Raw genomic sequence first — 27,436 nt, 5'->3', positions numbered from 1 at the left:
TGGAGCGTGAAACCTGTGATAAGATCAGTCACTCGAAGCTTCGCAACTTAGCCGAAAAAATTAGAGAACAATAAGTTAGTGGCTCCGGGAAGCACCTTTACACGTTTCAAGCTGAAGGCATTGCGTTTGACGGTAGTTGGAAGATTTTTTTGTCTATTCTATAAACAGCTTAGCAGCAGAAGTTATCTTTCGGGCTATTTGAAAAGCGTTAAGCGCCTTTCGATGCTTCGGCGTTATGCAGTTTACGTGCTGTTAATCACTAGGCAGCTGCTGGCGCAGATTCGCATTGTGCCAATCGTGCGTAGTATGAAGCCCTTGTTGTGCGTAATAAGTATTCCGGTTTTCATTACTGTTGCATTTAGTACCGTCGTCTTGGACAGACTATATCATATGCGCTGTGCAAAAGAAAGAAGAGCCAGATTATCCATTTGGTGGTCATAGTAGATAAAGCACAGATTATTCAAATATCTTAGTGGACATTTCACTTGTTCTACACTTATAAACACGCCTAAGAGATCGTAACATGTTTTAGTTGATAAGTAACATTATGAATACGCCCCCATTCATGTGCATTCTACTGAAAGTGTGGCAAATGTATTAATCTCGAAGTACGAGAAAAGAGATATTGCGGAGTGTTCTAAGCGGAAATAAATGTTTTCAATCATTCGCCTGCCTTCTTCAGTTGAAAACTTATTTCTTTTCACTGATCATATGAACACGAACATTTATAATGCACCTACCTAGCTTGATTCTCACGGGGAGCTCTTTAGGTAGTGAACTGGTTAATTTTCCTTGGTATTTTAGGCACAAGCAGTCAAGGCTCTACAAGGCAGAACGCACTCCTTGAGCTGAAGTTTATTAATGCTGACCTTGTTGATAAGCAATCAGAGTCTGAAGCAATTGATAGAATTTGAGACCTGTGTGTTTCGCTCGATTATCCTGTCTCCAAGCCTCGTATCGAAATTCCAGCTTTTTCCAACTCTAATCGCCCTGACGACAAATCTATTCTTGAAGCTTTATCGAAAACTTCGATCACTTTTGCAAAATCAGAGGCTATTCTAATGTGAATACACTGGTTCGTGAACTCTAAGGCATCGTAAAACTTTACATAGACGCCTTTGTTTCACTGAAGAGTAACAAGGAAAACCATGTTATCCGTTGCATGAATCATCGCGCTGTGTTAGACGACTAGCGTGCGTTCAAAGCGCAGTAACGATCATGTGGGTATTGCTAGATTTACGTCTTTTAAGAAAGCACATCATTCGATTCGAAAATTTATCAGATTTCATCATTTCAAAATCAGCATACTCAGTGCTCAGGTCAGTTTGCTTAATCGGTCTCGTTTATCCATTGCAAAGGAGCTGCGGCACAGATGCTAAATCCTCGAGGGAAAGTAAATGACAACACAGCGCCCATAACTCCGACGTCGCTGTCTTTAGTGAATTTGCGGCACGTTCAAGGAGCGTACCGACAAGGGGCCGTTGGCAGCGTGTTGCATGAGTGCGACGACATCGTTGTCGAGTACGCTGGCTGCCAGCAGGTCGGCGGCGGAGTGAACCTCTGCCTCCTGGATGCCCATGAGAAGAACCAGCGGTTTCAGCAGCCACGTTAGCACTACCTGCAGCGAAAGGTAGATGGCAAGGTGACGATGGCAGCCAGTGCCTGACTAAGACATTTGGGTGCCCGTGACTAAGAGTGCCTCGATGCCCCCGTGATAATAACGATGACGACGATGATGACCACCATCTCGATGACCCGTTAGGATTCCAAATACTTAAAGGGCCCTTCACCAGGTCTGGTCACTTTGAGCTCACAAGGTGGGAGCAAACAATGTGCGCTAACCACCGTGTCTGTCAAATATTAGTTCGCCACGCGCCGTGGAAAGATCTGAAATTTCAAAGCGAACGCCGTTTACCCTTCTCCCCGCGGCCACCGCGCTGCAAGCCTGAGGATGACGTACACGTTCTAGTGCGCCTACGTACACGTGTTTGTGCTGTGACGTCGCTCGTAGTGACACGTGACTTCCCGAATTATTCACGGCAACATCTCTTGTTTCTATAATCTGTTGCTTGGATAGACGAATTAAAGTTTAGAGAAATAAAGAAATACACAAACCGAATGTCTGCATGTTTTTGTTTTACTGCACACCGAAGCAAGAGGCATGTACTTCCGTTCGGGCTGCTTGTTCCCCCGTCGTGGAGTAACGCGCGCAGACACCGAAACTATGTCATTTTCTACCGTGTTCCAGCTCGGGATCATGCTCTGGGGTCCGCTTGCGTCTGCCTCAGTATACGCATAGCCCACACGAGTCCGGTGTCCTCGTGCACAGCGCGCGAAATCGTGCGCTGCGCGAAGCGAGACAGTCGAACAGCTCGTACGCGACGCCGTCAGCAGAAGTGCGCCGTGCCGCAAAAAAAGAAACGAGGAGAAAAAAAAAAGGAAATGAAGGCGAGGCCCGGGCCGTGACGTGTGCGACACGCGTTTCTCGAGCTGTGGTGTGGGAGAACTCAGGGAAGGAATTGCGCTTGCGGAGCCTAGACGGGGCGAGTGGAGAGAGTGTATCGTTTGGCAGTGGCGATGGCCCTTGTAATTATGGGTACGCGGCGCTGAAATATTTGTCTCTCGGCTAATAATGAGCAGATATGGAGAGTTCTTTAGCAAGAACGCTCCCTAGAGAAGGCCTAACAACTTCCGACGTATAACATAAATTTGCTTTGTGGCCAGGTTAGCAGCCCTTTAAAGTGCTAGTGGTTCCTAAAGCTGTTTTTGTGTTAATTACCAGATAAACTGTTACACGCCTATGAACACACATACGAGGCCTTTTTCTACCATGCAATTTATTGTCATGTTGCCACCAAACGTTTGCAGCATTTCTGCTTTGCGAGACGGTGTTTTTCGTGTGTTAGGTTGGCGTCTACGCTTAGTGTATTACGTCCATATAATTTATTTTTAATCTTTTATTCAGTATTTCAAACCTCGCGAGGCCAGGCCGGAGTGGCATAAAAGAATGGCCGTTTCACCGCAGGTAGCCGGCTGCAGTAAGTGCATTATTCGAGCCCCACCGCCCACACCCGCCGGGTGTCCGCCGGCGCTTTATAAGACGGGTGCAAGCAGCCCCGCGGCCAGGCGTATGGCTTTCCAAGGGTGTGTTGCTTCGGAGAGTTTCGTTGAGACCGCTATGCTCGCTGTGCAAGAGCCAAGACAAAGAAAACACCAAGACTCTTGAAAACGAGTCTGGCGGTCTCATGCCGCCAACTTCCCTATAGGTGGGTGTCCTTCCAAGCGTTAGAACTCCCGTAGTTACCGAGCACCTCGCCGCCCGCTTATACCTATTTTGCCGGTAGGTACGTAGCGGCACCACTCGTCCCCCTCCCGCAGCAGCGGTAGATGCTCGGCTACTTCGCCAAAGCTGCGGTGGGACAAGGGGCGCCCACAGACCTTCATAAAGCACTGCAGCGGTGGTGAAATCGCAGAGCCTTCGCCTCCTATGCGAGAGGCATTAGGTTCGATGTAATGGGTGGAGATGCAACGACAACAGGAGCTTAGTTGTTTATAGGGGTTCTCATCTCGAAAGTGGTCCCTATAGAGATTTACGAGGCTCTCTGGGCTTCCCACCTTCGGTGAAACAGTCGAGCATCAGCAGCTGCTGTGGCAGGCAGACAAGTGCTGCTGCTATGTACCTACCGATATACTACGTACACGCGGGTGCCCTGTCTGATGCTTGGTAACTACGGAAGTTCTAGACACTTGGAAGGACACCCATTTATTGCAAAGTTGGCGGCATGGGACCACTAGACTCCTTTTTCGCCGATTCACTTGCAAAGAACGTCGAGTGTTGGGCCGAGGGACAACTGCACCCATTTGAATAACCTTGTTATTTTTTGTATGCTACGACCACACATTGCCGTTTGACACCATTCTCTCTTCTGCGCCACGTGTTGCCACTGAGTACGCTCGTGAAGTCATCGATCGCGCTAACATGGCACGTCAAGTCGCCCGATCTCGTCTGTTAGCCTCGCAGCATGTACAATAACGGCGTTATGATCGGTGCCATCGCGACGTTAAGTTCGCCCCAGCTGCTTTGGTGCGCCTTAGGGTAACCGTGTCGTCAGGTCGTCCTCTCCCAAAAGCATCTCTCTCGCTACACAGGGCCTTATGAAGTCCTACGTCAAGTTAACGATGTCATCATCTTGCTGTTACACTTTGATCTATCCTCAAGTCCGGCGCCTGTTGATATCGTGCACGTTTCGCGGCTGAAGTCATACTTCGCTCGCAATTCTTCGCCTACCATGCGACGAGACGGCGCTTCAGCACGCGGGGGTCCTGTTACAGAAGGATAAAATAAGAGGAAGGAAAAAGCAGATCGCGAGACGCTGGCTGCTACGTGTTGTTGCTTGTCAGCCATATTTAACTACACTGCCTTTGCTTGTGTATATATTGCAAATACAGTCTTTCTATACTCCCAGAATCCGCTTAACGTATATTGTGAAAGAACCAATCGTCTTTATTAAAGTTTCGTCCCAAGAAAACTTTATGCGCAGAGATATGAGCATGTTTTGCCTTCCATCACGTTCAAGAAAATGCGGATCACCCCCATCCTGGCATTGCCTAGGTCAATTATCGCTTCAGAGGAAGGGGACTCTCTTTTTTGCGGCAACCAGTACACCGCGCGCACACTCACACACGGTGTTAGGAATGGCCTGCAGAGGTGCCGACATGCAAAGTTTTCTCAGCCAGCTGCGGCTGCGAGCGTGGCGAGCTTCCCCGAAGAGACCATGGAAGCTTTCACCACCTGCCTCGGTGACTCGTTTCGTAGGGACGACGATGTGCCGCGTCAACATCCCTCGGCGCCGCTATGACTAAACGCGATCGGCGGACCAACTATTGTTAGTGAAATCGCCAAAGCCTTCACGGTTCGACTGAAGCAGGGGGAATTCCTAGAAGGAGATGCTTTGCGGTGCCTTCTCATGAGCCTTTGAAGACGCCAGACAATGGACAGCCGAGGCGGCCGCTGTACGAGGTCAGCTCAAAGATTAAGGGGCGCTTGCTCGGGTCGAGCACTGTGACCACGAGTACCTACTCTCCTCGGCGTGGTCAGTAAAACCTGTGTGGAAGTGTGTGTAACCCTGCCCCTAAAAGGCGGGTCGACTACGATGACGTTGGACGCTATGAATCGGCGGTGAACTGCCATTTTTCCCTCACCTAGGGATCTAGGGAGGACAGAGTGTTGATAAGCAGCTGTTGTCGGCTGCTAGAGTACGCTCGTGCTCGACTTCGGTGTGCTTGGAGCTTCGTGCTCGTGTGTTGTATGCTTCGTCTTGCGTACTCCACTTGCGAGTCACGCTAGACTGTCGAAATGTATCTCTTGTCTTAATGTAAATATTAGACAATTAGAACAAGCGTTCAGTTTAGGCTTCTTCTCTAGCACCCTCGCTTGCACACACGAGGTCGTCGTCCTCGTTGTCAGCGTGGTTGGGGACAGATGGCGTCGTGGCATTTGCCCCCCTTCAGAAGGAGCATCGTCCCGATGCTCGGCGGGTAGCACCTGGTGTCCAGCCGAGCAGCAAGTGTCCATGTCATTCAGCAAAATAGGGTTTCATGCACACCACATGCACAGTCTCAGGCAGGTCCTGACGGCGCGTTGAGCAGGATTGGCTGTCAGGAATGACTTCATAGTTGACGTCGCTCAGGCGTCGTAGTACCTTGTACGGTCCGAAGTATCGGCGCAGAAGTTTCTCCGCGAGGCCTCGGCGGCATACTGGAGCCCAAACCCAGACTCTCTGGGTATACGACGAATCGATGGCGTTGATTGTAACGTCGCACATCACGGTCTTGCTGGCTAGTTATGCGAACGCGCGCGAGCTGTCTTGCTTCTTCGACGCGCTCTGTAAAATCTGCGGCGTCAGTCTCAGAATCGCTGGAATCACGAGGAAGCATAGCATCCAGCATTGTAGTCACTTCTTGACCGTGGAGGAGACTGAATGGCGTCATTCTTGTTGTTTCTTGCCGAGCCGTATTATAAGCAAACGTTACGTAGGGTAATATTTGGTCCCAGTTCTTGTGTTGCACATCGACATACATGCACAGCATGTCTGCGAGAGTCTTGTTGAGGCGCTCCGTAAGTCCATTCCTTTGCGGGTGATAAGCTGTCGTCCTTCTGCGTGCCGTGCCACTGAGCGTGAGTACAGTTCGCAAAAGTTGAGCCGTGAACGCGGTTCCCCTGTGGGTTAGGATGACCGCTAGAGTACCGTGCCTCAGGACGACGTTTTCGATGAAGAACTGCGCGGCATCGGCTGCTGTGCTGCTCGGAAGTGCCCTGGTTTCTGCATAACACGTAAGGTAATCTGTCGCAACTATGATCCACTTATTTCCGGCAGTTGATATTGGGAATGGGCTCAAAAGGTCCATCCCAATTTGTGCAAACGGCGTTTCCGGCACTTGAACGGGATGTAATAGTCCGGCAGGTTTCGTAGGTGGCACTTTTCGTCGCTGACAGTCAAGGCATGTTCGAACGTAGTGCTTCACCTGTGTTGCGAGCCGAGGGCAGTAGTATTTCTCTTTGATCCGTGCTAATGTTCTTGTGTATAGCCTAGGTGGCCCGAGGTAGCTTCATCGTGACAGGCCTGCAAGATTTCACTGCGGAGAGTTTTAGGGAGCACCAGTAGATATCTCTTCCCTGTTGAAGAGAAGTTCCTCCTAAAAAGAACACTGTTGCGTATGCAGAATGACGACAAGTTCCTTGAGAACAACCTGGGATTATTTGTGGTGTGACCTTCTAAGAAATCAATTAGTGAACCGAGCTCCTGGTCCTCTTGCTGTTGTTGAGAGATGGTAGCCGCACCAACAACTCCTAAAAAGCCTGCGGATTCGTCATCATCTCGGCCTGACGACTCGATCGGTGATCTGGAAAAGCAGTCAGCGTCTAAGTGCTGCCTTCCCGATTTATAGACCACTGTCATGTCGTACTCTTGAAGCCGTAGGCTCCAGCGTGCCAAACGTGCAGATGGATATTTCATATTGGTCAACCAACAGAGAGAATGGTGGTCACTTATGACTTAAAATGGGCGGCCACATTTGTATGGGCGGAACTTGGTAACGGCCCATACTACATCCAAGCATTCCTTCTCAGTGGTGGAGTAGTTCGACTCGGCACGTGACAGTGTTCTACTCGCGTAAGCGATGACTCGCTCAGCGCCGTCTTGCCCCTGCACAAGGACGGCACCTAGACCCACATTGCTGGCGTCGGTGTGCATCATTGTCGGCGCATCCACGTCAAAGTGGGCAAGAACAGGCGGAGTTTGTAAACGGTGCAGCAACTCGTTAAATGTTAAAAGGAGTCGTTGTGGTGTCTGGCTCAGACCAGACGCATGACACTGGACCACACAAGCGCAGTATACACCTTCCTTTTATTCGTCACAGCAAAGCCACTTATATAGGAAACCATATTGAATGACGATGACGATATGTACGCTGAAAGAAATGAAACTGAAACAAGAAAGAAGGATACAACATCGCCTCCCGCTTGAAAATACAACATAGTAATTTGCAACAACCAAAATAACACGAACTAAGCACTTATTGTTCAGGTAAAGAAAACCCAAATCTTTCGACAGGTCGGCGTACCCTAGTGCTGCGACGCAAAGGTTGCTCCACCGAATCCTCTAAAGGAGCGACCAATTCTTCATTAACTTCAGCCCTTATTTCCGGCGATCGCAGCAGTTCACCCTGTTCAGCGTCTGCGCGGCTTTCAGCCCCAGCGGTACCCGAGTAGTCATGAGGCAATTCCCATGCCCATTGTTCTGTTGTCTGCGATTGATTGCAGGGAACCCGAACTAGTTTAGACGCGTTCCAGCAACGACCGTCGCTCATCAAAAAGCTATTTTCGCCTTTTCTGCCGACAATCTTGAAAGGTCCCATGTAGTTTACCGACGCTTTCCCACCGCCTCTAGCTTGCGTACACGAGCGAAGTCCCCTACACTAAAGGCTGGTCTTTTCGCACCTCGCCTCCTGTCCGTATACTGTCCGTATACTGTCAGTATACTTCACAGAAGAAAAGGCCCAAAAATGTCCAAGCCGACTTGGTCGAGTGCCTTATGAGGTGGTTCGATGGGTTGCAATAACTCGGTGGGCTTCATGGGCGGTGACTTTCGCCGCTGACATTCGCGGCAGCTTTTAACGTACCGTTTGACGCTTGCCAAAAGCCCTGGCTAGTAATACATCTCGCGTACTCTGGCAAGCGTTCGTGAGGAGCCTAAGTGGCCAGATGTGGGTTCGTCATGGCAAGCGAAAAGAATGTCGTCCCGCAATTCTTTTGGAACCACCAGGAGGTAGGCTTGATCGAACAGTCGTTTTTCTTGTAAAATACGTTGTCTCGTAGACAGAAGGACGCCAATAGACGAAACACATGACGTGGAATGGTTATTTGCCGGCGCTCTAATTGGTCGATAATAAGTCGAATTACAGCGTCGTCACGCTGCCGTATCGAGTCCGATGCAGTAATGGCGCCCAGGAAGCCGTCATCGCCCTCTGACTCTGGACTGACAGATTCTGTAGGTGCACGCAACAGTGTGGCAGCGTCTTCGTGCTTGCGGCCAGACTTGTCAACGATCGCGACGTGAAATTCCTGCAGCCACAAGCTCCACCTTTCCAGTGGTCCTCAAGGATCGCGTATGTTTGCCAACCAGCATAGGCCATGGTGGTTTGTCCCCACTTTGAAAGGATGGCCCTAGAGATAAGGGCGAAACTTCGCGATCGCCCACACAACCGCGAGACACCCTTTTTCTGTGGCAGAGCAGTTCACCTCGGCGCGAGACAGCGAGCGGCTAGCATAAGCTATTACTCTTTCATTGCCGTCTTGAGGTTGGACGAGTACTGCGCCAAGACCGATGTTACTGCCGTCTGTATGTACCTCGGTGTCAGCGTCGTCGTCAAAATGTGCCAGGACAGGTGCTGACTCCATGCGTTGCCATAGTTCAGTGAAGGCCGACTGTTGCTCATTCGTCCAGGCATATGGCGTGTCATCCCTTGTAAGGTTTCGCTATCTGCGAGAATTAACTTTTCAATGAAACGGCGATATTACGCACACCAGCCTAGGAAACGCCGCACGGCATTCTTGTCGGCCACAGGAGGAAAACCTGTCACTGCGGCAAGCTTGTCGGGATCGGCTCGGACTCCTCTGGCGCTTACGACGTGTACGAGAAACGAGCTTCTTAGAGCCAAAGTGGCACTTTCCTGGTTTGAGCGTGAGATCAGCCAATCGAATCGCTTTTAGCACATTCCGTAGACAATGAAAATGTTGCTTAAATGTTTCAGAAATTACTACTTCGTCGTCAAGATACACGAGACAAGCCTGCCACTTCAGTCCAGCGAGGACAGTATCCGTCATTCGCTGGAACGTAGCTAGAGCTGAGCACAAGCCGAAAGGAAGTGCTCGAAATTCGTATATAGAGGCCATCGGGAGTCACAAAGGCAGTTTTCTGACGGTCTCTTTAGTCTACCTCCACCTGCGAGTACCCGCTTTCCATATCGAATGATCAAAAATACTGGGCGCGCCGCAGTCTACCTATCGAATCATCGATACGTGGCAGTGGGTACACGTATTTTTTTAGTTACGTTGTTGAGCTTCCGGTAGTCGACGCGGAAGCCTAGCGTTCCGTCTTTTTTTTTTTTTTTACAGGAACGACCGCAGACAACCATGAGCTCTTGGAAGGTTCGATAACGCCGTCTTCAAGCATCTCTTTACTTGCGTACGTATGGCTTCGCGTCCTTTCGCCAATACGCGGTAGGGCTTCTGGCGTATCGGGCCTGCGTCGTCCCATGTGATGGTCCGGTGCCTTGCGATTGAAGTCTGTTGTACCTTAGACGAACTTGCGAAACAGCCCCGAATTCAGGCGAGAGCTCGCGCAGTGCGGCCTGATTACGTCACAATAGCTCTTCAGTAATGTCGATGTTACCCAGTGACTTGTCCACAAGCCCCACTGCTTCAGAGGCAAACCATTCATCCATGTTCTCTTTTTTGTCGGCAAACGCAATTGAAGTACCGCGCAAAAGTTGTCGAAGCTCGTTACTGAAGTTGGTGACAAGCAACTGAGAACAGCCATCACTAAGCTGAGCACAGTCCTAGCCGAACAAACAGCTTGCGTCAGTAGATGTGATAAGTTTGTTTCCGCGACCCCTTCGCCTTTGCGCATTCCACCGCACATAACTTCGACGAGGACACTCGCTCGTGGAGGAAGCGTAACGCTTTCGGCGGAAACACGAAGGGCGTCGTCACGTCGGCTGTCGTCGTCCCCGTCGATTGCTCGGTCGGCTGGAAGGGTGACTACATCTTGCCGTAGGTCAATAACAGCGCCGTGTTCTTGCAGAAAGTCAACCCCGAGAATGACGTCGCGGGAGCATTCGCGTGGGACAAGGCAGCTGGCCACGAATGTCGATCCTCGAATCCGAACTATAGTCGTACAGGTTCCCTGCGGAGTAACGACGTGACCACCGGTCGTCCGAATCTGCGAATCACGCAAAGGAGTAATGACTTTCTTCAGAAACAACGCGATCTTCCCGCTTAAAATAGAAAAGTCCGCACCGGTATATACTAAAGCGCTAACCGCGTAACCGTCGATCGCCACTGGTATGTCATGCGAAAGCCGGAAGGCGGCTTCCCGCCTTCCCGCTCTCCCGCTCTTGTCCCCTCGTCTTGGGAACGAAGCTCACAGACGTCGGACGACAGCGCTCATTACTTCTGAAGCCTCGCCCTTTATAACCAGCCGCCACCGACAACCTCCGCACGTAACGTCACTGCACTAACCCTTTAAAACTAACATACCCGAGGATGACGAGGCCGCTTTTGACGATGATAGACCCTCCTATCGAAACGTTGGCCAGCCTTTTTGAGGCACCTTATCCCTGTTTACAAACTCTTTACCGTAAAGGTAATTTGAGCGGGGGAGGATGAGTCCGACAGCAAATTGTGTTGAGTCCGATGACAGAGTCTACGCAGGACAGGAAAGAAGACGTCACATTTGCTTTTATATGCGTGCCGTGGGGCATGGAATGTTCACTGCTCGGGCTAGGGTTGTGGAAGAGTGAAGGGGGAAGTTCGAGAGCTGGACCCAAAGGCCTGTCGCCAGGGCCCATTCCTGCCTAGTGGCTGCGCACCCTCGCGCGCGCTCGACGTAGATCAGATCAGATCAAAAGTAGATCAGACTGGCCGCCGAAGTTTCCAGAAAGAAGTAGAAAAAGATGACTCAGAGGCGACGGAGGGCGCGTAACTTCGTCCGCGCTAGGAGTCGCCCTCTCCCCTTAGTTTTTGCGCTCGGCGTCAACGGGGCGAAAGAAAAATCGATGACCTCCCATAACAGACGATTGCTCCTAGCCAATACGAAGACGAGACCGGAATGCGAGAAGGAGTGAGTCTGTACGGCGAAGGAGGAAATTTGTACAAGGAACTCTATGCGTATGTGAACGCCTGCTTTGGCTCTAGTAACAGACAGACGCGGCGCGAGTCTATAAAAGGAAGTTGATCGCGGGCTGCGATTCAGCCCCGAGCCGCCGGTTAAGCTTGCATAAGCCCACCCGCTGAGGTTCTCCCGGGAGACGCACCACTCTCGGCCAGCCACGAACCATCCAGGCAGCGTGCACCAGTCATCGGGACGGCCATCGTTGGACACCTGCGCTCGCGTCGGACTGACGAAGTGCTCGGTGAACAATTAGCATCCATTCATGCGGAAATGCTCGGTCGGAAGCATAAAAGTGGTGCCTCTAAACGAAAGGTGAAGTTAGAAAGAGAAGATCGTAATAAGAGGCTACCAAAGATGACAAAGTACCTACTGAATGCAGCTTCCGCGGAGCAGTATGATCGTTCTACCCAGAGTCCGTGTCAACTCCCAATAGTACCGACTGTGCTTCTGTGGAGTACTTGCCAACTACATCACCATGGTTTCCTGGCAAGAAGCAAGGTTTGACTCATCAAGATGAGTCAAACCTTGCTTGGAAAGGAAGAGGTCAGCCATCGTATCTGTCAAAAACCCTTTGTGATGAATTTATCGAGCATATGGCAACGGCGGTCAAGGAACGTCTCGTTGACGAAGCGAAACGCGTAAAATACTGCAAGCAAGGACCTTGCAAGGACCTTGCTCGAATCCAGACAACCAAGGTGGTCTTGATCCTGTGAAAACGGTGCCAACCTCGGTCGTCCATATTTCTGAGCAACCGACGCTAACCGAACCCTGTCCTGTTCCTGAGTCAGCAACGTCTATGCTACTCGGCCGGGCCCCTGCCACAGAGCTCCAGGTGTCCGGTCCGCCACGCTGGATTTCTACTACTGCTGTTGAACAGGTGCCAAACCTCCCCGATGAGCCTCCTCCTACTGACGAGCGCCATGAAACAACACTCCAAGAACCAACTCACCTGTTTCCCTGTTAGTTTGGCTTCAAATAATCATGTTCCCACCCACAAAGTGTGCCTCGAGAGGACGAATGAGACGGCTTCTCGATGCGGCAACGGAGAAGTACAGACACCCCCGCAGCAAGAGGTACGTTGTGAGATTCTCCGAAGTGACTCTGGTAAGTGGCCGGACGTTATTACTGACAGCTTTCGGAGTGTATGCCTTGAGAAAGGGCCATTGTATTTTCAATATCGTGCAGAAAATTTTCTGTCTTCCGAAAGGCAATACAAAACTCAGAAACGCTATATGTCACCTCATCTTTTCGTGCGAAAGGCTACAAATTGGAAGGCGTGCGAGCGACACTGGTTAATGTACTCGGAGTCCAAAGGTTCCGTTAACTGTTTCATGTGCAAACTATTTTCGATTTCAAGGAACCCCAGTGCTTTCACCACGCACGGCTTTTCTGATTGGAAAAGAGCAGAAAAAAAGGTTTGCGCACATGAAAATAACGTCGAGCACCGGAAATACGTCGCAGCAAGGCTCGCCCGCTCTAACTCGAGCAGGACAATTGACAAGGAGCTGGTTAAGCATCTTGTCATTGAGACCGCTTACTGGACAGAGGTGCTGAAGCGCGCAGTAGTTATAGCTTCTAGCTGAGCGCAGCCTAGCGTTTAGGGGCAGTGAGGAGATTTTTGGTTCACCGAGAAATGGCAATTATATGGGAGTGCTTGCGGCATTGCCAAGTTTGATCCCTTTCTAAAGGAGCAGAAAAAATGCTATGGGAACAAAGGAAAAGGTCAGCCATCGTATCTTTCAAAAACCCTTTGTGATGAATTTATCGAGCATATGGCAGCGGCTGTCAAGGAACGTCTCATTGACGAAGCGAAACGCGCAAAATACTTCTCTTTAATTGTTGATTCGACTCCAGACCTTACTCACGTTGATCAGCTGTCAGTTGTTTTACGATGCTATTTAAATGGGAAAGTCTACGAACGCTATCTTGGATTTGTTCCAATTGAATCGCATGCCGGCTTGTATCTTTTCGATACCGTGATGTCCCTCTTGACGACGAATGGCGTCTCAATTGATGATTGTAGGGGCGAAGCTTATTATAATGTGAGTGATGTCAGGAAAATACAATGGAGTGCAACCTCAAATCAAACACCTGAACGGATTGGCAGTCTACGTTCCGTGTGCTGGTCATTCACTGAACTTAGTTGGCGCGTGTAGCGTTTACAGTTGCCTTGAGGCAGTGAAATTTTTCACTGTAATTCAGAGACTGTATGTGTTCATTGCTGCCTCACCTAAGCGCTGGAGATATCTTTTGGAGAGCATGGGCGGAACTGGCGAGCAGCTTGTTTGAAAAGTCTCTCTGAGACCAGGTGGTCCAGACACGCTGAATCATGTAAGGCCATTCTGAACAATTTCAATGCAGTCTTGTGTTGCCTTGAAGTTATATCAAAGAACGAGGAAGAAAATGGTGTCACTAGGAACGAAGCGCACTCTATCTTCAAAAAAATGAAAAAACTAGAAACTGCATTCATGGCGATTTTCTGGAGTGAAATCTTGGAGCGCTTTGACAAAACGAGCGTAGCATTTCAGAAACCAGGCCTAGACATTTCAACTGCTGTGGACCTGCTGAGCTCCCTAAGACGGCTTTGTTAATTCTTTGCGACTTCTCTTTGATACCTTCGAACAGAGAGCACGCACGTTAAGTACCAATCAATGTTATCAGGATGAGGGCAAACGCATGGTTTTCTGTAAGCACCCGGACGGAAAAAGCGATAGTGCGCTACAAGGTAGAAAAAAGTTTATCGTACAGACCTACAATGTTGTACATGACAGTTTAGGCTCTGCTTTGCGAGTGCGAAAGGCTACCTACACTGAACTCTGCGGAAGGTGCGGATTCTTAAAATTGCCGACAGAAGTTGGGAGCGAGGCCTCTCTGGCACAGCAGGCTGAGAAGTTGGTGAAAACCTACAAAAATGATTTGCAGCCAGCATTTTCCGCTGAAATCGTTCAGTTCGCGAACTTTCTGCACAACTCTGCGTGCCAGAACACGAGTCTCCTGGGAATAATGAAGTTGCTGCACGAAAGAAAGCTTATTGATGTGTTTCCGAACCTTTATATTGCTTTGCGAATGTACTTAAGCATGCCCGTGGCCAACTGTGAGACCGAACGATCGTTTTCCAAGTTGTCGCTGATAAAAAATCGCCTTCGTTTGAGCCTCAATCCTTGACGACAAGGTGAACTCGCTTGTTATCATGTCAGTTGAAAGTGACCTCCTCCGCGATCTATCCTTCGAACAGAATATATCTGATTTCGCCAAAGCGAAGGGGCGAAATATGCTATTTTAAAAGAGGACTGTTTGCGCTATACATGAATAGTTCCAAAAAGTTCGTTGTGTCGCCTCCCAGCCTCCACGTTGCCAATGAAGCGCTGAGCAGTACAATTCAAGCTACGCAAATCTTCGTTGTTCGTCTCTTGTTTGTTCTTCTTGTGATATTTAGCGTGCTTATAAATAACTGTATTCTTGTTCTTTTGATAGTGCCACGTTTATTTGGTGTCGTCCTTGCTTGTCTTACCTTTAACGAAAATATAGTCAAATAATGTTTTGTAGTTACAGTTGGTAATTTTCATCTGTACTCTAGTGCATTCTAATGGTGTTTGTGTTGCCTTAAGTATTGTATATATCTGTGGCATATTTATGGAGTAACGGGTATAACGATTACTGCAGTCTGATGCTTGAATTTTATAAAGAATCTTTTGGATACAACCACGTGTCTCCTCACGAAATTAAACTTAGTGATGCAAACAAAGCCTAGCTTAAGAAGGATCGACATCTGAGGTGTGTTGTCTTTTCCACGCTCTTGTTCGTCTTGAGTGCACCAAACTTTACCTTAAAGCCTAGCTTTTGCTGAAAACAGAATGCAGATTAATACCAAAGTGAACATATGTGTTGTTGTTTACAACAGCACGCGTTTCAAGCAAGTTTTGTTGTTTTCCTCATAATAATAACAACAATAATAAACCCATTGATCGCACTTGTTTTTTTTTTTTATTTGGTGGAATTAAAATGAAACATGGCATATTTCCAGTAGCGTAGCAGGCGATGGGGGGTTCAGTATAGGGAAAGGGGGCCTGCAGGTGCATTAGCCCAGGGCCTTCATTTTTCTTAATCCGGCCCTGATGCCGGTATGGGCACTGGCGGTACAAATGATCTACCTCACCGCAGTGGAAGCACAGATGACGGCGGTACGGTGTGCGCCAAACATCCTACTTACGAGGGGTCATGCGTCGATCGTCGGCGTAATGTACTGGCTGTTCCGGGTGAAGCACAACAGGAGGAGCAGCAAGCGGAAACGCTGGAGGCGTGCGTCGTTCTGCGGTGTATTGTACCGGTTAGGCTGGTGAAAGTGCAACCGGATGAGCGACGTGAACAAACAGCGAGGGTGACGAAGCAGGTAGTCTCAGGCAGTGGCGTAGCAACAGGGGGGGCCGGGGGGCCGTGGGCCCCGGGTGCACGGGGCCAGGAGGAGGGGAGGGGGGTGTCATATACGTCTGAAGACACCCGAAAATTGTCGATATCCTCGCCTTCCTCGACTACACCCGAGGGGGGGGGGGGGGCGGGGCTTGACAGAAGAGCTAAGGGCCCCGGGTGCCAGACGACCTAGCTACGCCACTGGTCTCAGGGCTTCTTCGCAGGTCGCACGGCGGTGTTCAGTCGGTGCAGGCGCAGTGTTAGCAAGAGGAAAGCTGGACCAAAGCGCTTGGTGTACTTCATCTTTTACAACATTTACAATGGAGCTCAACGTAGCTTGTGACGCGCCATAAATCTTACGCAATTCTTCCTGCACAACGGTACAGATGAGTTCTCGGAGATTGTCGTTGTTGCTTCCGGTCACCGTGTAAGTATCAGAAGTGGATGTTACGTTCACTCGCCACTCGTAGAAGTTCGATAGCGGCCTGAAGCATCTTCTCCATACTTACAGCCTGCAACAAAAAGTCGGCGACAGTCCTGGGAGGGCTCCGCATAAGACCAGCGAAGAGCTGCTCCTTGACACCTCGCATCAGGTGATGCAACTTCTTGTCCGCGGTCATTCCAGGTTCTGCTCGTCTGAAGAGGCGCGTCATCTCTTCGACGAACGCGGTGACACTTTCGTTCGGAAGCTGGACGCGGGCCTGGATCACTAGTTCTGCTCGTTCGCGGCGATCAGCACTGGTGTAGGTGTCTGGTAGCGGACGGCGGAACTCAGGCCACGACGTCAGTTGCTCCTCATGGGTTTGAACACACATACGCGCGCCCTCGTCCAGGCAAAAATATACATTTCTAAGTTTAGTGGCATCGTCCCATTCATCGTACTCGACCAGGAGCTCGAAGTCGGCCATCCAATCTTGGACGTCTTCGAACACGCTACCATGGAACGACTTTGGAACCCATGGCTTCTTAAGTGTGTCCCGAGTCGTTACCGCGCTATCCATGCCGGTAGAGGTGGTTGGAATCGCTGTGTTGTCTTCTGGAGGCAGTCCCCTGAACCTGTGGCTAGCCCGATGGACGGGTATGTCTGTTTCGACACTGGACTGGTGATTCCGCTCCAAGGAGGGGCCTGCGGCATGAGTAAGAAATACCATGCGCCTCCACCTGTTGGTCACGTGTCTCCAAAGAGAACTGACGACGTTTAATGAGGACAGTTGGTTTCCTAAAAACAGCGGGGGCGGGAGCAGGTGATGATGATGATGATGAAGCCTCAATTAATGGCACAAACCCAGTATGGGGGACAGGCCACGAATCGGGTGGTAATATGATTTTAAAAAATTAATTAGGTAATAAATAAATAACACAAAAAGGAAAATAAAGTATAACCCAAGATAAAAATATACTGTGAATATATTGCTATAGTCAGCCTTGCGTTGATAGGAATACTAAGTCCAGAGATATTAGCTCGAATAGGACCATTTTAACTCAGCAAAAGATATGGCCGGTACAAGCAGTATGGCCGAACGTTAGGTTAGCTCCACTACCTTGTCGCTTTCGTCTTGTTGTGATCGTCGTCTGACCCTCTCGTGGCACCGTGACATAGCCCCCGGCGGCGAAAGTGCCGACACGGCACCTTTTAGATGGCGGCTTCATGAGACGGCCCACGTGGCGGATGTAAGTTGATGTGGACGACGGGGAAGCATCGGCTGGAGCTACTTCATAAGTCGCATCACTGAGCTGTCGGACGACGCGGTAAGGGCCAGAGTACGGGGAGAGCAGTTTTTCCGATACGCCCACACGCCGTCAAGGCGTCCAAAGGAGGACGAGGTCGCCGGCAGAAAAGTGGACATCACGATGATGGTTGTCATAAAGAGACTTCTGTCTTGCCTGCGACTCAGAAAGGCGACGGTGGGCATTCTGGCGTTCCTGGGCGGCTGTAGCTATAGCGTCGGGAGCGTACTCAGACGGGGACTCGAGAGCAGTTAGCAGGAGCGGGTCGAAAGGCAATGTCGGGTCACGACCAAAGAGGCGACAGAAGGGAAAGTAGAGAGCGCTCCCGTGATGTGACGAGTTTTACGCGAACGTCACAAAAGGAAGCACGGCGTCCCAGTCGTGATGACCTGAGGAGACATGCATCGAGATCATATCTGTAAGTGTTCGGTTCAGGCGTTCAATCAGGCCGTTCGTTTGAGGGTGATATGCTGTCGTGAACTTGTGTGTCGTGGCACAAGAGCGAAGCAGATCATCAATAACCAGAGATAAAAAGTAGCGGCCACTGCCTGTGAGAACCTGGCGAGGAGCTCCGTGGTGTAAGTTGACATCTTGGAGCAGGAAGTCGGCGACATCGGTAGCACAACTTGTCTGGATGACTCGTGTGACGACATAGCGGGTTGCATAATACGTTGTAACGGTGACGTACTTATTGCCAGCTCTAGAGGTAGAGAAAGGGCCCAACAGGTTGAGGCCAACACGATAAAACAGTTAGGTGGGTATATCAATTTGGTGGAGGGTACCAGTCGGAAGCAAAGCAGACTTCTTACGAAGTCGGCATGGTTCGCAAGCAGCGACATAACGTTGCACGGTACGGTATATTCCAGGCCAGAAAAATTGTCGCCGGATACGGTCGTAGGTCCAGGAAACACCCAGGTACCAGCGGTGGGAACATCATGAACTTGCGCGAGTACAGTTGCCCGGAGATGAGAAGGAACGACTATCAGCAGTTCATGTCCTTCTGTGTACATATTTCGGCGGTATAAGATGCTATCCAAAACGAGGAACAAACTAAGCGAGGTGTCGGACCAGTCAGAACAGAGGCGGCTGGTGAGGTCGCGCAAGGATGTATCCCGTGATTGCTCCTTGCCGATGTGGTGGAAGGCGGAGAGCTCGAATATTCCAGCAGTTGCATCACTGAAGTCAGGAGCGTTGACGTGGCGCCGAGGCAAACAATCGGCATCCTGGTGTAGCCTACCGGACTTGTATACCACTGCGTAGGTGAATTATTGGAGACGTAGTGCCCAGCGACCTACACTACCCGTTGGATCCTTAAGTGCCGAGAGCTAACAGAGAGCGTGATGGCCCGTGCCAGCAGTAAAAGGTCGACCGTATAAGTATGGCCGGAATTTGCTCAGTGCCCATACGAGTGCGAGGCACTCGCACTCTGTAGTGGAGTAATTGCGTTCAGCGTGTGAAAGCAGGCGGCTTGCGTACGCAATAACTTTGTCACGCCCACGTTGACACTGAGCTAAAAGCGCGCCAATTCCACAGCCACTAGCACCTGTACGGATCTCTCTTGGGGCAGATGGATCGAAGTGAGGAAGAATTTGCGGAGTAATGAGCAGGGTGATAAGGCGTTGGAAGGCAGCAGCTTGGTCAGGACCCCATGAAAAGGAGGAGCCTTTCTTCTGAGGCTGAGCAATGTAAACAAAATTTCTGACAAATCGATGGAAATATGAGAATAAGCCTACAAAGCTGCGGACATCTTTGGCACAGGTCGGCACAGGAAAGTCGAGAACAGCATGAACTTTTGCGGGATCGGGGCAGACGCCAGATGAGTCGATGAGATGACCGAGGATAGCACTTTGGCGGCTACCGAAATGGCAATCCGAAAAATTTAATTGTAGCCCAGCAGCACGGAAGACAGAAAGAATAGATGTACGAAAGGCGTTCAAGATGTGTCGGGAAGGTCGGTGAGAACATGATGACGTCGTCGAGGTAACAAAAGGCATATAGACCACTTAAAGCTGTGCAAGAGCTTGTCCATTATGCACTCGAAGGTGGCTGGAGCGTTGAACAAGCCCATTGTCATGAATCGAAACTGATAACGGCCATCTGCCATAAGAAATGCGGTCTTCTCAAGATCCATGTCATCGACGGCAATCTGTCAGTAACCGGAGCGCAGGTCTATCGATGAAAATTACGTGTTACCGTGAAGGCAATCCAATGCGTCGTCTATGCGTGGGAGTGGATGGACATCCTTCTTTGTTATCTTAATTAGATGGCGGTAATCTATGCTAAATCACCAGGTGTTGCCCTTCTTTTTTACCAAGACAACAGGAGAAGCCTACGATCTCGACGATGGTTCAGTAATGCCCTTTGTAAGCATCTTAGCAACCTCCTGTTTTATTACTCGGTGCTCGACGTGTGACACGCGAAAGGGCCCTCTGTGAATAGGCGGTACATCGCCGGTATGTATGCGATGCTGAACTAGGGAGGTTTGTCCGAAAGGCCGACCGTCAAGGTAAAAAATGTTGGAATAAGATGCGAGCAGATGACAAAGATCGTCGTTTTGTGTGGGGGTAAATCCATGGCTATCATCTTGGTAATGTTGTTGTGCGCTGGAGGCGACGTGGCCGAATGAGAATCGCAGGTGGCGGAAGAGTTGGAATAAGACGGAAGAGGCGAGTGGGAAAAAAGATCGCACTCGTGCGACGGCGACAGTGTGGCGAGAGAGATCCCTTTGGGGAGTACCTGAGGACAGAATCGGAAATTCAGGAGCGGAAGATAAGTTTTGTCAGCCGGTACGGTCACTATGGTACCGTGTGATGAAACGACACGCCGTGGGAAAGTAAGGCACTCACGCAGGAAGTAATGACATAGTCACCATCCGGTACACAGGGGTTGGGCACAGCAGTGATACAGGTCAGTGCCTGTGGAGATAGACAAACAAAGTCGGCGTAACAGAGCTGGATCGGTACAGTATCGGTAAGTTTGGTAGAATCAGGGAAATAAAGTTTGATAACAGCAGCCGAGCAGTCAATTATGTGAGTGGGCCAATAAAAATTCTAGGCCAAAGATCACGTCGTGGGGGCAGATGTGTGGCGCCCGGCGACACTGACACGAGCGGCCCACATTCCCAGCACAGCTGGAGTTCCCCCATCAGCAACTCGTACGACGCGGTACTCGGCAGGAGCGAGCATTTTCTCCGCTTCCGGAGATCAGCGCTCATGACCGAGATGTGTGCGCCAGTGTCGATTAAGGCAGTGACAGGTAGGGAATCAACTTCCACGGCGATTAGGTTCTGATCTGTCGGCAAGGTAAGGAGAGGATTTGCAGGTCGGGAGTCCAATGCAGCGTCAGCTCCGGGAGCTGCATCCGTCAGTTATCCGGGGATGAACGTACAGAAGGGTGAGGCGATGAAAAACGATGGGGCTGGGACGAGCGAGACTGACACTCGCGGGGCGACGGCGAGCGGCTCGAGCGTCTGATGGACGCAGAAGGGCCGCCGTCATGGAAGGTCGGGTCATTTGGAGAATGAAATGGCTGGCGCTGGTTGTCGTTGTTGCGGTGGTAAAACGTGGAGCGTGAAAACGCGGGCTTACGATAACGGCAATAGCGACAAATGTGCCCCACGTCGCTAGAATGGAAGCATACGTGCTTGTTGTCTGGTGTTCGCCATTGGGCCGGATCTCGATAGCGTCGAAACGTCGATGGAGATCGATGAATAGGCGCAGGGCTAACCGGAAGGTGTGTTATGGAGCACACGGGTTGAATTCCTGCGTCGGCCAGTTCTTCGCGGACAACTGCGTGGATGAGTGAGATCGTCGATTGCGTATCTTCATAAGGACACGCGAAAGAAATGTCGACGCGGCCTCGATTTCGAGCCGCACAATGTGGACAACGATATCTGGAGTGGACCATTAAAGGGCCGAATGAGCGGCTTTGCACGACGATGCAGCGGCGGTGTTGGGAAGCCACACGAAATGTCCGGCAATGCGACGGCTCTTTGCGTCTTCGAAACGTCTGCCCTCACGGATAATTTCGTCTACCGTCAAGCAGTCTTTAAAAACGAGCACATTAAACGCATCATCGGCATTTCAGAATGTGCCTGACAGCCTCGGGCATACTGGCATGGACGCGGAGGCAAAGAGCTAGGACATCAAGGATGTACGCAACGTACGACTCCGTAGCTGTCTGAGCCCGACAGGATGGGTATTTCGCAGCGGCGCACTTGCGACGAGCGAGTTTGCCAAAGAAGTCGAGAAGTTTTTGCTAGCATACGTCCCAGATGGTAAACACTTCGTGTGTGTCATACCAGGTGCGTGCTGGTCCCTGGAGGTAGATAAGATTTGCGAGCATCAGTACTGTCGGGTCCCATCGGTTGTGTGAAGCCATACTTCGATGTCGACTTTGTCGGTGCCGTTCCCAGAGAAAGTGCCGGCGTCGCGCGGATGGGTCAAACGACTGACGGTTGCGGGGTCGCGGATGCTGACGGCCCGGTTGCACCGGGTGCTGACGCCGTGCTTAACCCAGCGGCCTGATAGTCTGTCAGCATGGTAGGTCCGCCGAGGATAAGCCGGCTGCGGAGTTCTGTCTTGTGGTGCAATAGCCCGCACCGCTACCGAAAATGAAACGCGCGCAGATATAACGTTAAATGGGACCTTGTTTACTCTGCAGAAAATATGGCCGGTACACCCAGTATGGCCGAACGTTAGGTTAGCCCCACTACGTCGTCTCTTTCGTCTTCCGGGCGATCGTCGTCTTTGTCCCTGTTGTGGCACCTTGAGAATATATATATATATATATATATATATATATATATATATATATATATATATATATATATATATATATATATATATATATATATATATATATATATATATATTCTCAAGCAATTAACAAATCTTTATGGGCTTTCCGCAAATATATTCTTCTGAGTGTATTTCGGGCATTTATTTAATGTACTCATTCAGTCACGCACATAGAAAAAAATTGGCATTTTGGAAACGTGTATAAAAGATAACACGGGAGGTAACGGACTAAAGATATGTGATGTCAAACCAAATAAGTCCAGCTGCAGCAAAGGACATTAGGTGTCTTCCGTAATCATGACAACCTCAGGCACTAGAACAATGCATTTTAGACACCTACTTGACCACAAAGTGTAAAAAATGGATGCGTCTTTGCTATAACACAGCATTCATAATGCACAACTAAACGAATGAAAATGAACTGGTAGCGTAAAGAAAACAAGGTGTACCTTCACCAATTCATGAGCCGCTAGTTGGACGCAGCTTCATGCTCAGGTGGCCCCCCAAACAGCATGCTGTGTCAAAAATATTAGTCGAAAAAGGGTGGTGACTGTCATGCGCAGTGCCTCAATGAAATACGTGCAGCAGCACGACAATACCTGCTTTCCTGTTTTTTATCATGCCAGACCATCCGATTAATCCCGACTGAAGAATTTAACGAAAGATTGGACTTAGAATCGCCTTGCACAAGGCACTCTTGGAATTCACAAAGGAATTCACAAATGATATTGCTTCTGCTTTGGATAAAAGGCTTTCAGTTGAGTGTATCTTCCTCGATTTCAGAAAGGCTTTTGACACGGTACCCCATTCATTGCTCATAGAAAAAATGCATAAATGTAAAATTCACCCGCAGGTTGTCGCATGGGTTAAAGAATATCTTACCCTGCGCCGGCAGGTCGTGGTCGTAAACGGGGTTTAGTCGCGCCCGCAAGCAGTTACATCCGGTGTACCCCAGGGCTCCGTCCTGGGGCCTTTACTTTTTATATTGTATATAAATGATATTGGCGAAGGCCTTACTTCGCAGCTAAGGCTTTTTGCAGATGACTGCTTGTTATATAGGGTGACTAACAACATGGATGATGCCAGTCTGATTCAGGAAGACCTCAATCTAATTAGTGAATGGTGCACTAAGTGGCGCATGCAGATAAACCTAACCAAAACAGTCAACATGACATTTACTCGAAAGAAGAACCCTATAAATTTCTCTTACACCTTGAATAACAATTTAATAGCTAAAGTAACACAGTTTAAATACCTAGGTGTTTGGTACACCCCAGAATTATCATGGCAGAAGCAGGTTAACTATGTAACCGCTAAGGAAGGGAAAATGTTAGGTTTTCTTCGTAGGAACTCCAGAGCATTCAGCACGTCTACACGAGAGCTGCTGTACAAGACGTACGTAAGGTCCGTCCTTGAGTACGGCTGTGTAGTTTGGGACCCTCCGACGGCACGTGACATTAATAAACTTGAGAGGGTACAGAATTTAGGTGTGCGGTACGTGTCAGGTCGATACAAAGTTAATTTCAGCGTTACGAGTGCTAAGGAAGAGTTTAAATGGGATACCTTGGAGGTACGACGCAGAAGGCTGCGACTGAAACTTTTCCATGCCATATTCTACGGTACAATTGGTATAGAAAGGGACAAATACATAATGCCACCTCATTACCGATCACAACGCGTGGATCATGCGCTAAAGGTACGGGAAGTTCCATGCAAGACAGAACTGTATAAGAAGACATTTTTTTCCAAGAACTATACAGGAATGGAATACGTTACCTGCCAGTGTCGTCAACGTCGTGTCAAATGATGTATTTTTTGCTCTGTTGAAGTGACTCAACTAGCCTATTTCTTTTTACCTTTAGATTGAATTTGCCCATGTATAAGTTACCGTGTTTTGAAAATTCTGTAAGTTCTGTTGAACTTTTGTTGTTTTTTCTCACGTCGGGTAAAAAAAAAAATTTTGTGAAAGTTTATACCTGTTCTGTTAAACCTTTCCCCCCACTGTAATGCCCTTTGGCGCCTGTGGGTACTGAATAAATAAATAAATAAATAAATAAGTAATAACATCCCCTCCAGCGCTTCTCGAATGGGTGCCACAGTGCTACATACAGTTGACCTGCCGAGGGGGGTCAACTGAGCCCCTCCGTAAAAAACAAAGGGGGGAAGTGTCCCCCCCCCCGTGCCCCTTCTGACTTTAAGCGCTAAGCACTGCCCTAGGTGCGCTGCTGTTACATCCAAACATACGTGGTGCGTTCGTTCTAAGGATTTTGATCCCTGTCTTTGGTAAACGCATGCCTCCTTTATCGAGTGACTAATCGTGGTGATGTTAGACAGTATCCTTATAGCGATGCCGCTTAGATTTGTTATGAGTACAAACACCAAAGCAACTCGCCGAGACATTCTGCATGATAGCGTCGAGCATTTTTGTGTGTTAAGAATGGCCAGCTGCCGTGCAGGATTGCCAGCCACTTACGACAATGACCGCAACCTCCCGGCGCTGTTAAGAATGTCCAGCTGCAGTGCAAGATTGCCACCCGCTTACGACTATGACGGCCCACATACCGGGAGCTTCGCCGCCACCTTCTAGCCACAGCGTGACTAAATCGACTTTGTGACGGAATGAGTTCGGCGGGCCAACAATTGTTCCCAAACTCCCCAACGTGCTACCCGGAACGGCTTCGAGTCCTACGGGGCCCCTCTGACGTCGGCTCGGGACATTGGAATGTGTGTGCCTTTGTGTGCGTAGGCCGTCCTGCGGGAGGCGGCTAGTTTTGCGATGACGAAACGAATGTTCGCCGCCTTGTATCGCCGGCGGACCGAGTGTTCAAAAACTGCTGTTGTGCGGATGCTCGACACACTTCTCTTGAGTAGTCACGTTGGACTGACACTCTCTCTGAAGCAGTCATGTTAGACTGATGTGCATTCTCAAACAGTCATGTTAGACTGATACAAATTTTGTAAATAAACCCATATTCCTAGTTCTCAATGAGAAGCAGTCCTTCCCTTCATCAACGTCCTCAGCGTGGATAAGTTGGACGACGGCATGGGCCAGCTACCTTCTAATTCATGCCCGACTCCAATCTTGACAACGGATCACGAGCGACGGGATTGAGCCCCAAATCCTGACATGTGGTAGACGGTATAGCGTCCCCTTCCAGCCAGCTAGTGCCCCCTAAGAATGCAAAGAAGCGCCCCTGATCACCATGTCTTCTTGTTTATGCAGGCACATGATGGAGCTGCCCACCCGTGAATGGTAGATGATGTCATTGAAGTTTTTGCCGCACAACATTAGGGCACGAAGAGCGCTTAAGTTGATACTACGCCCACTGGAATAAAAACTTTACAACGCCTGCGTACACGTGTGCATATTTTTAAACGGTGGCTCTAAGAACATCAGTTGTTAGACCACAACTGTTACATATCTTGCTCCACATTGCGACGTTTGCCCTACAAAAAAATACAAGAAAAAAAAGAAGATTCGAGCCAGCCCTGACAAATCCACTAGTCAAAAGTACGCTGCCGCGACAGTGTTCGACCAGTGGTAATCACACCATTTCTGTGTTCCAGTGAACGTTACTATTGCTTACACTAAAATGTTTTTACAGCGAAAATTGTCACACATAAAACAAACAGCTACTGTTATTCCGCAAGAAAAAAGAAAGAGACAGGCAAATGCACACTCACGTGTGGCGTTAGTTCGGGCAAAAAAACCAGCTTTGACATTGTCTTGCACACTTCGTCCAGGCAGGCCTCTGCGGACAGGAAGGTGACCAGGCTCCATGCAGTGCTTGACGCCATGGCCAACACTGTCACCATGCCAGCAGCTACCGCGTGAACGGCGCTTCTTTCCGGGCTGCAAAAGGTGCGCCGAACTGAAAAGTGGATCGTTACAGATGCCGAGAAGTACAGGCGGGAACTGCGTCTGATACGTAAAGCAGCTATCAGTGTTGTTTTCCCGCAGCGCACAGATTAACTCAATAATAGTGAGAAAAATCTCAAACCGCACATCACAGGAGAAAAGCTGCAAAAAAATGGGTGCTTTCGTGAACTAGGTCATAGGGCTTCTGTACTAACAGTCTTGGTTCTGGCACAAGCCTTGCACTGGAGCAAAGGATTGCATCACATATTTCAGGGGCCATCGCACTATCAAACTCCTGTATATTCCAAAGCACATTCCCTTTCAAAGGCAACTCCATAAAATTATTAGCTTACGAAACTAGCATGTCTCAAGTTTTAACATACGCCCCGGTATATTAGGGATTGACCCACTGAGTAAAACATCACTTGAGAGTCTACAGAAAAAAGTCGCAGTTTTGCCCGAAAGGCAGAGCATCGATTGCGGTAGCAAATTAGTGGACAGCTATAGGAAGTAAAGGTATAGTTTTACCGATCGTATAAACTATACCGACCGTAAACATAGGCATACTAAAAAAATGGCTGTGGATTAGCTAAGGTTAAGCCCAGGATGCGAAGCATACTAGCCTTTATTTTAGTTGTTGAACCACTGTTTAGCCTGGTGAACTGCCCCTGCTTGGCTATATTTGGTTCGGCTAGACGAAGAAACAACTCATGCGTTACTCTGCTTCGCCTTCAAGAGTGGAACGCGACAGCGTTCCCGTCGACCCGCCAAGGGGTGTAAGACAATGGGCTACGACGCAGCGACTACGCGCCCCGCATTGGACGCGGTGAGCGTCGAGCAACGCAGCGTTCGGCGCGGCAACGAAATGTGCGCCTGAGCAAGCGACGCACGCCTGAGCCTTAGAAACAGCTCGTTTCTAAGGCAACACCGCATTCACTAGAGGCGCTTTTGTACCGCTTTGAAGCATCGTACTCGTGGTTCAGTGGTAGCGTCTCCGTCTCACACTCCGGAGACCCTGGTTCGATTCCCACCCAGCCCATCTGGCAAGAGTTGAGCCACCTAGAAACAGTCTCTGTAGCACGCCGCAACCTTCGCTTCTCATTCCAACGAGCAGCTCTGTCTCCAGGAGGCATCTCACCTCGTGAGTGTCTAGCAGAGGCAAGCGCAGCTGCTTATATACCGCCGCGACG

General features: G+C 49.6%; 1 protein-coding gene across 7 annotated transcripts in view; it reads right to left on the bottom strand.

Moving 5' to 3' along the window:
* The window catches only part of LOC135920337 (uncharacterized transporter YutK-like), a 278,506-nt gene that overhangs the window by 41,952 nt on the left and 209,118 nt on the right, over positions 1–27,436 (bottom strand). For 4 of the 7 annotated variants that reach the window (XM_065454550.2, XM_065454549.1, XM_065454548.1 and 1 more), the window contains 2 exons: positions 26,072–26,240; positions 1,469–1,618 (listed from right to left, as the gene is read on the bottom strand). In XM_065454550.2, coding sequence (XP_065310622.1) covers positions 1,469–1,618; positions 26,072–26,240 — 319 coding nt within the window. Of the gene's footprint in view, positions 1–1,468; positions 1,619–26,071; positions 26,260–27,436 lie in introns of all 7 variants that reach the window. The other 3 variants (XM_065454551.1, XM_065454553.1, XM_065454552.1) reach the window with 3 other exon arrangements.

The sequence above is a fragment of the Dermacentor albipictus genome, chromosome 1 (assembly GCF_038994185.2).
Source record: "Dermacentor albipictus isolate Rhodes 1998 colony chromosome 1, USDA_Dalb.pri_finalv2, whole genome shotgun sequence".
In the NCBI taxonomy this organism is placed as follows: Eukaryota; Metazoa; Arthropoda; class Arachnida; order Ixodida; family Ixodidae; genus Dermacentor; species Dermacentor albipictus.
This window is presented reverse-complemented; position numbering and strand designations above follow the sequence as displayed.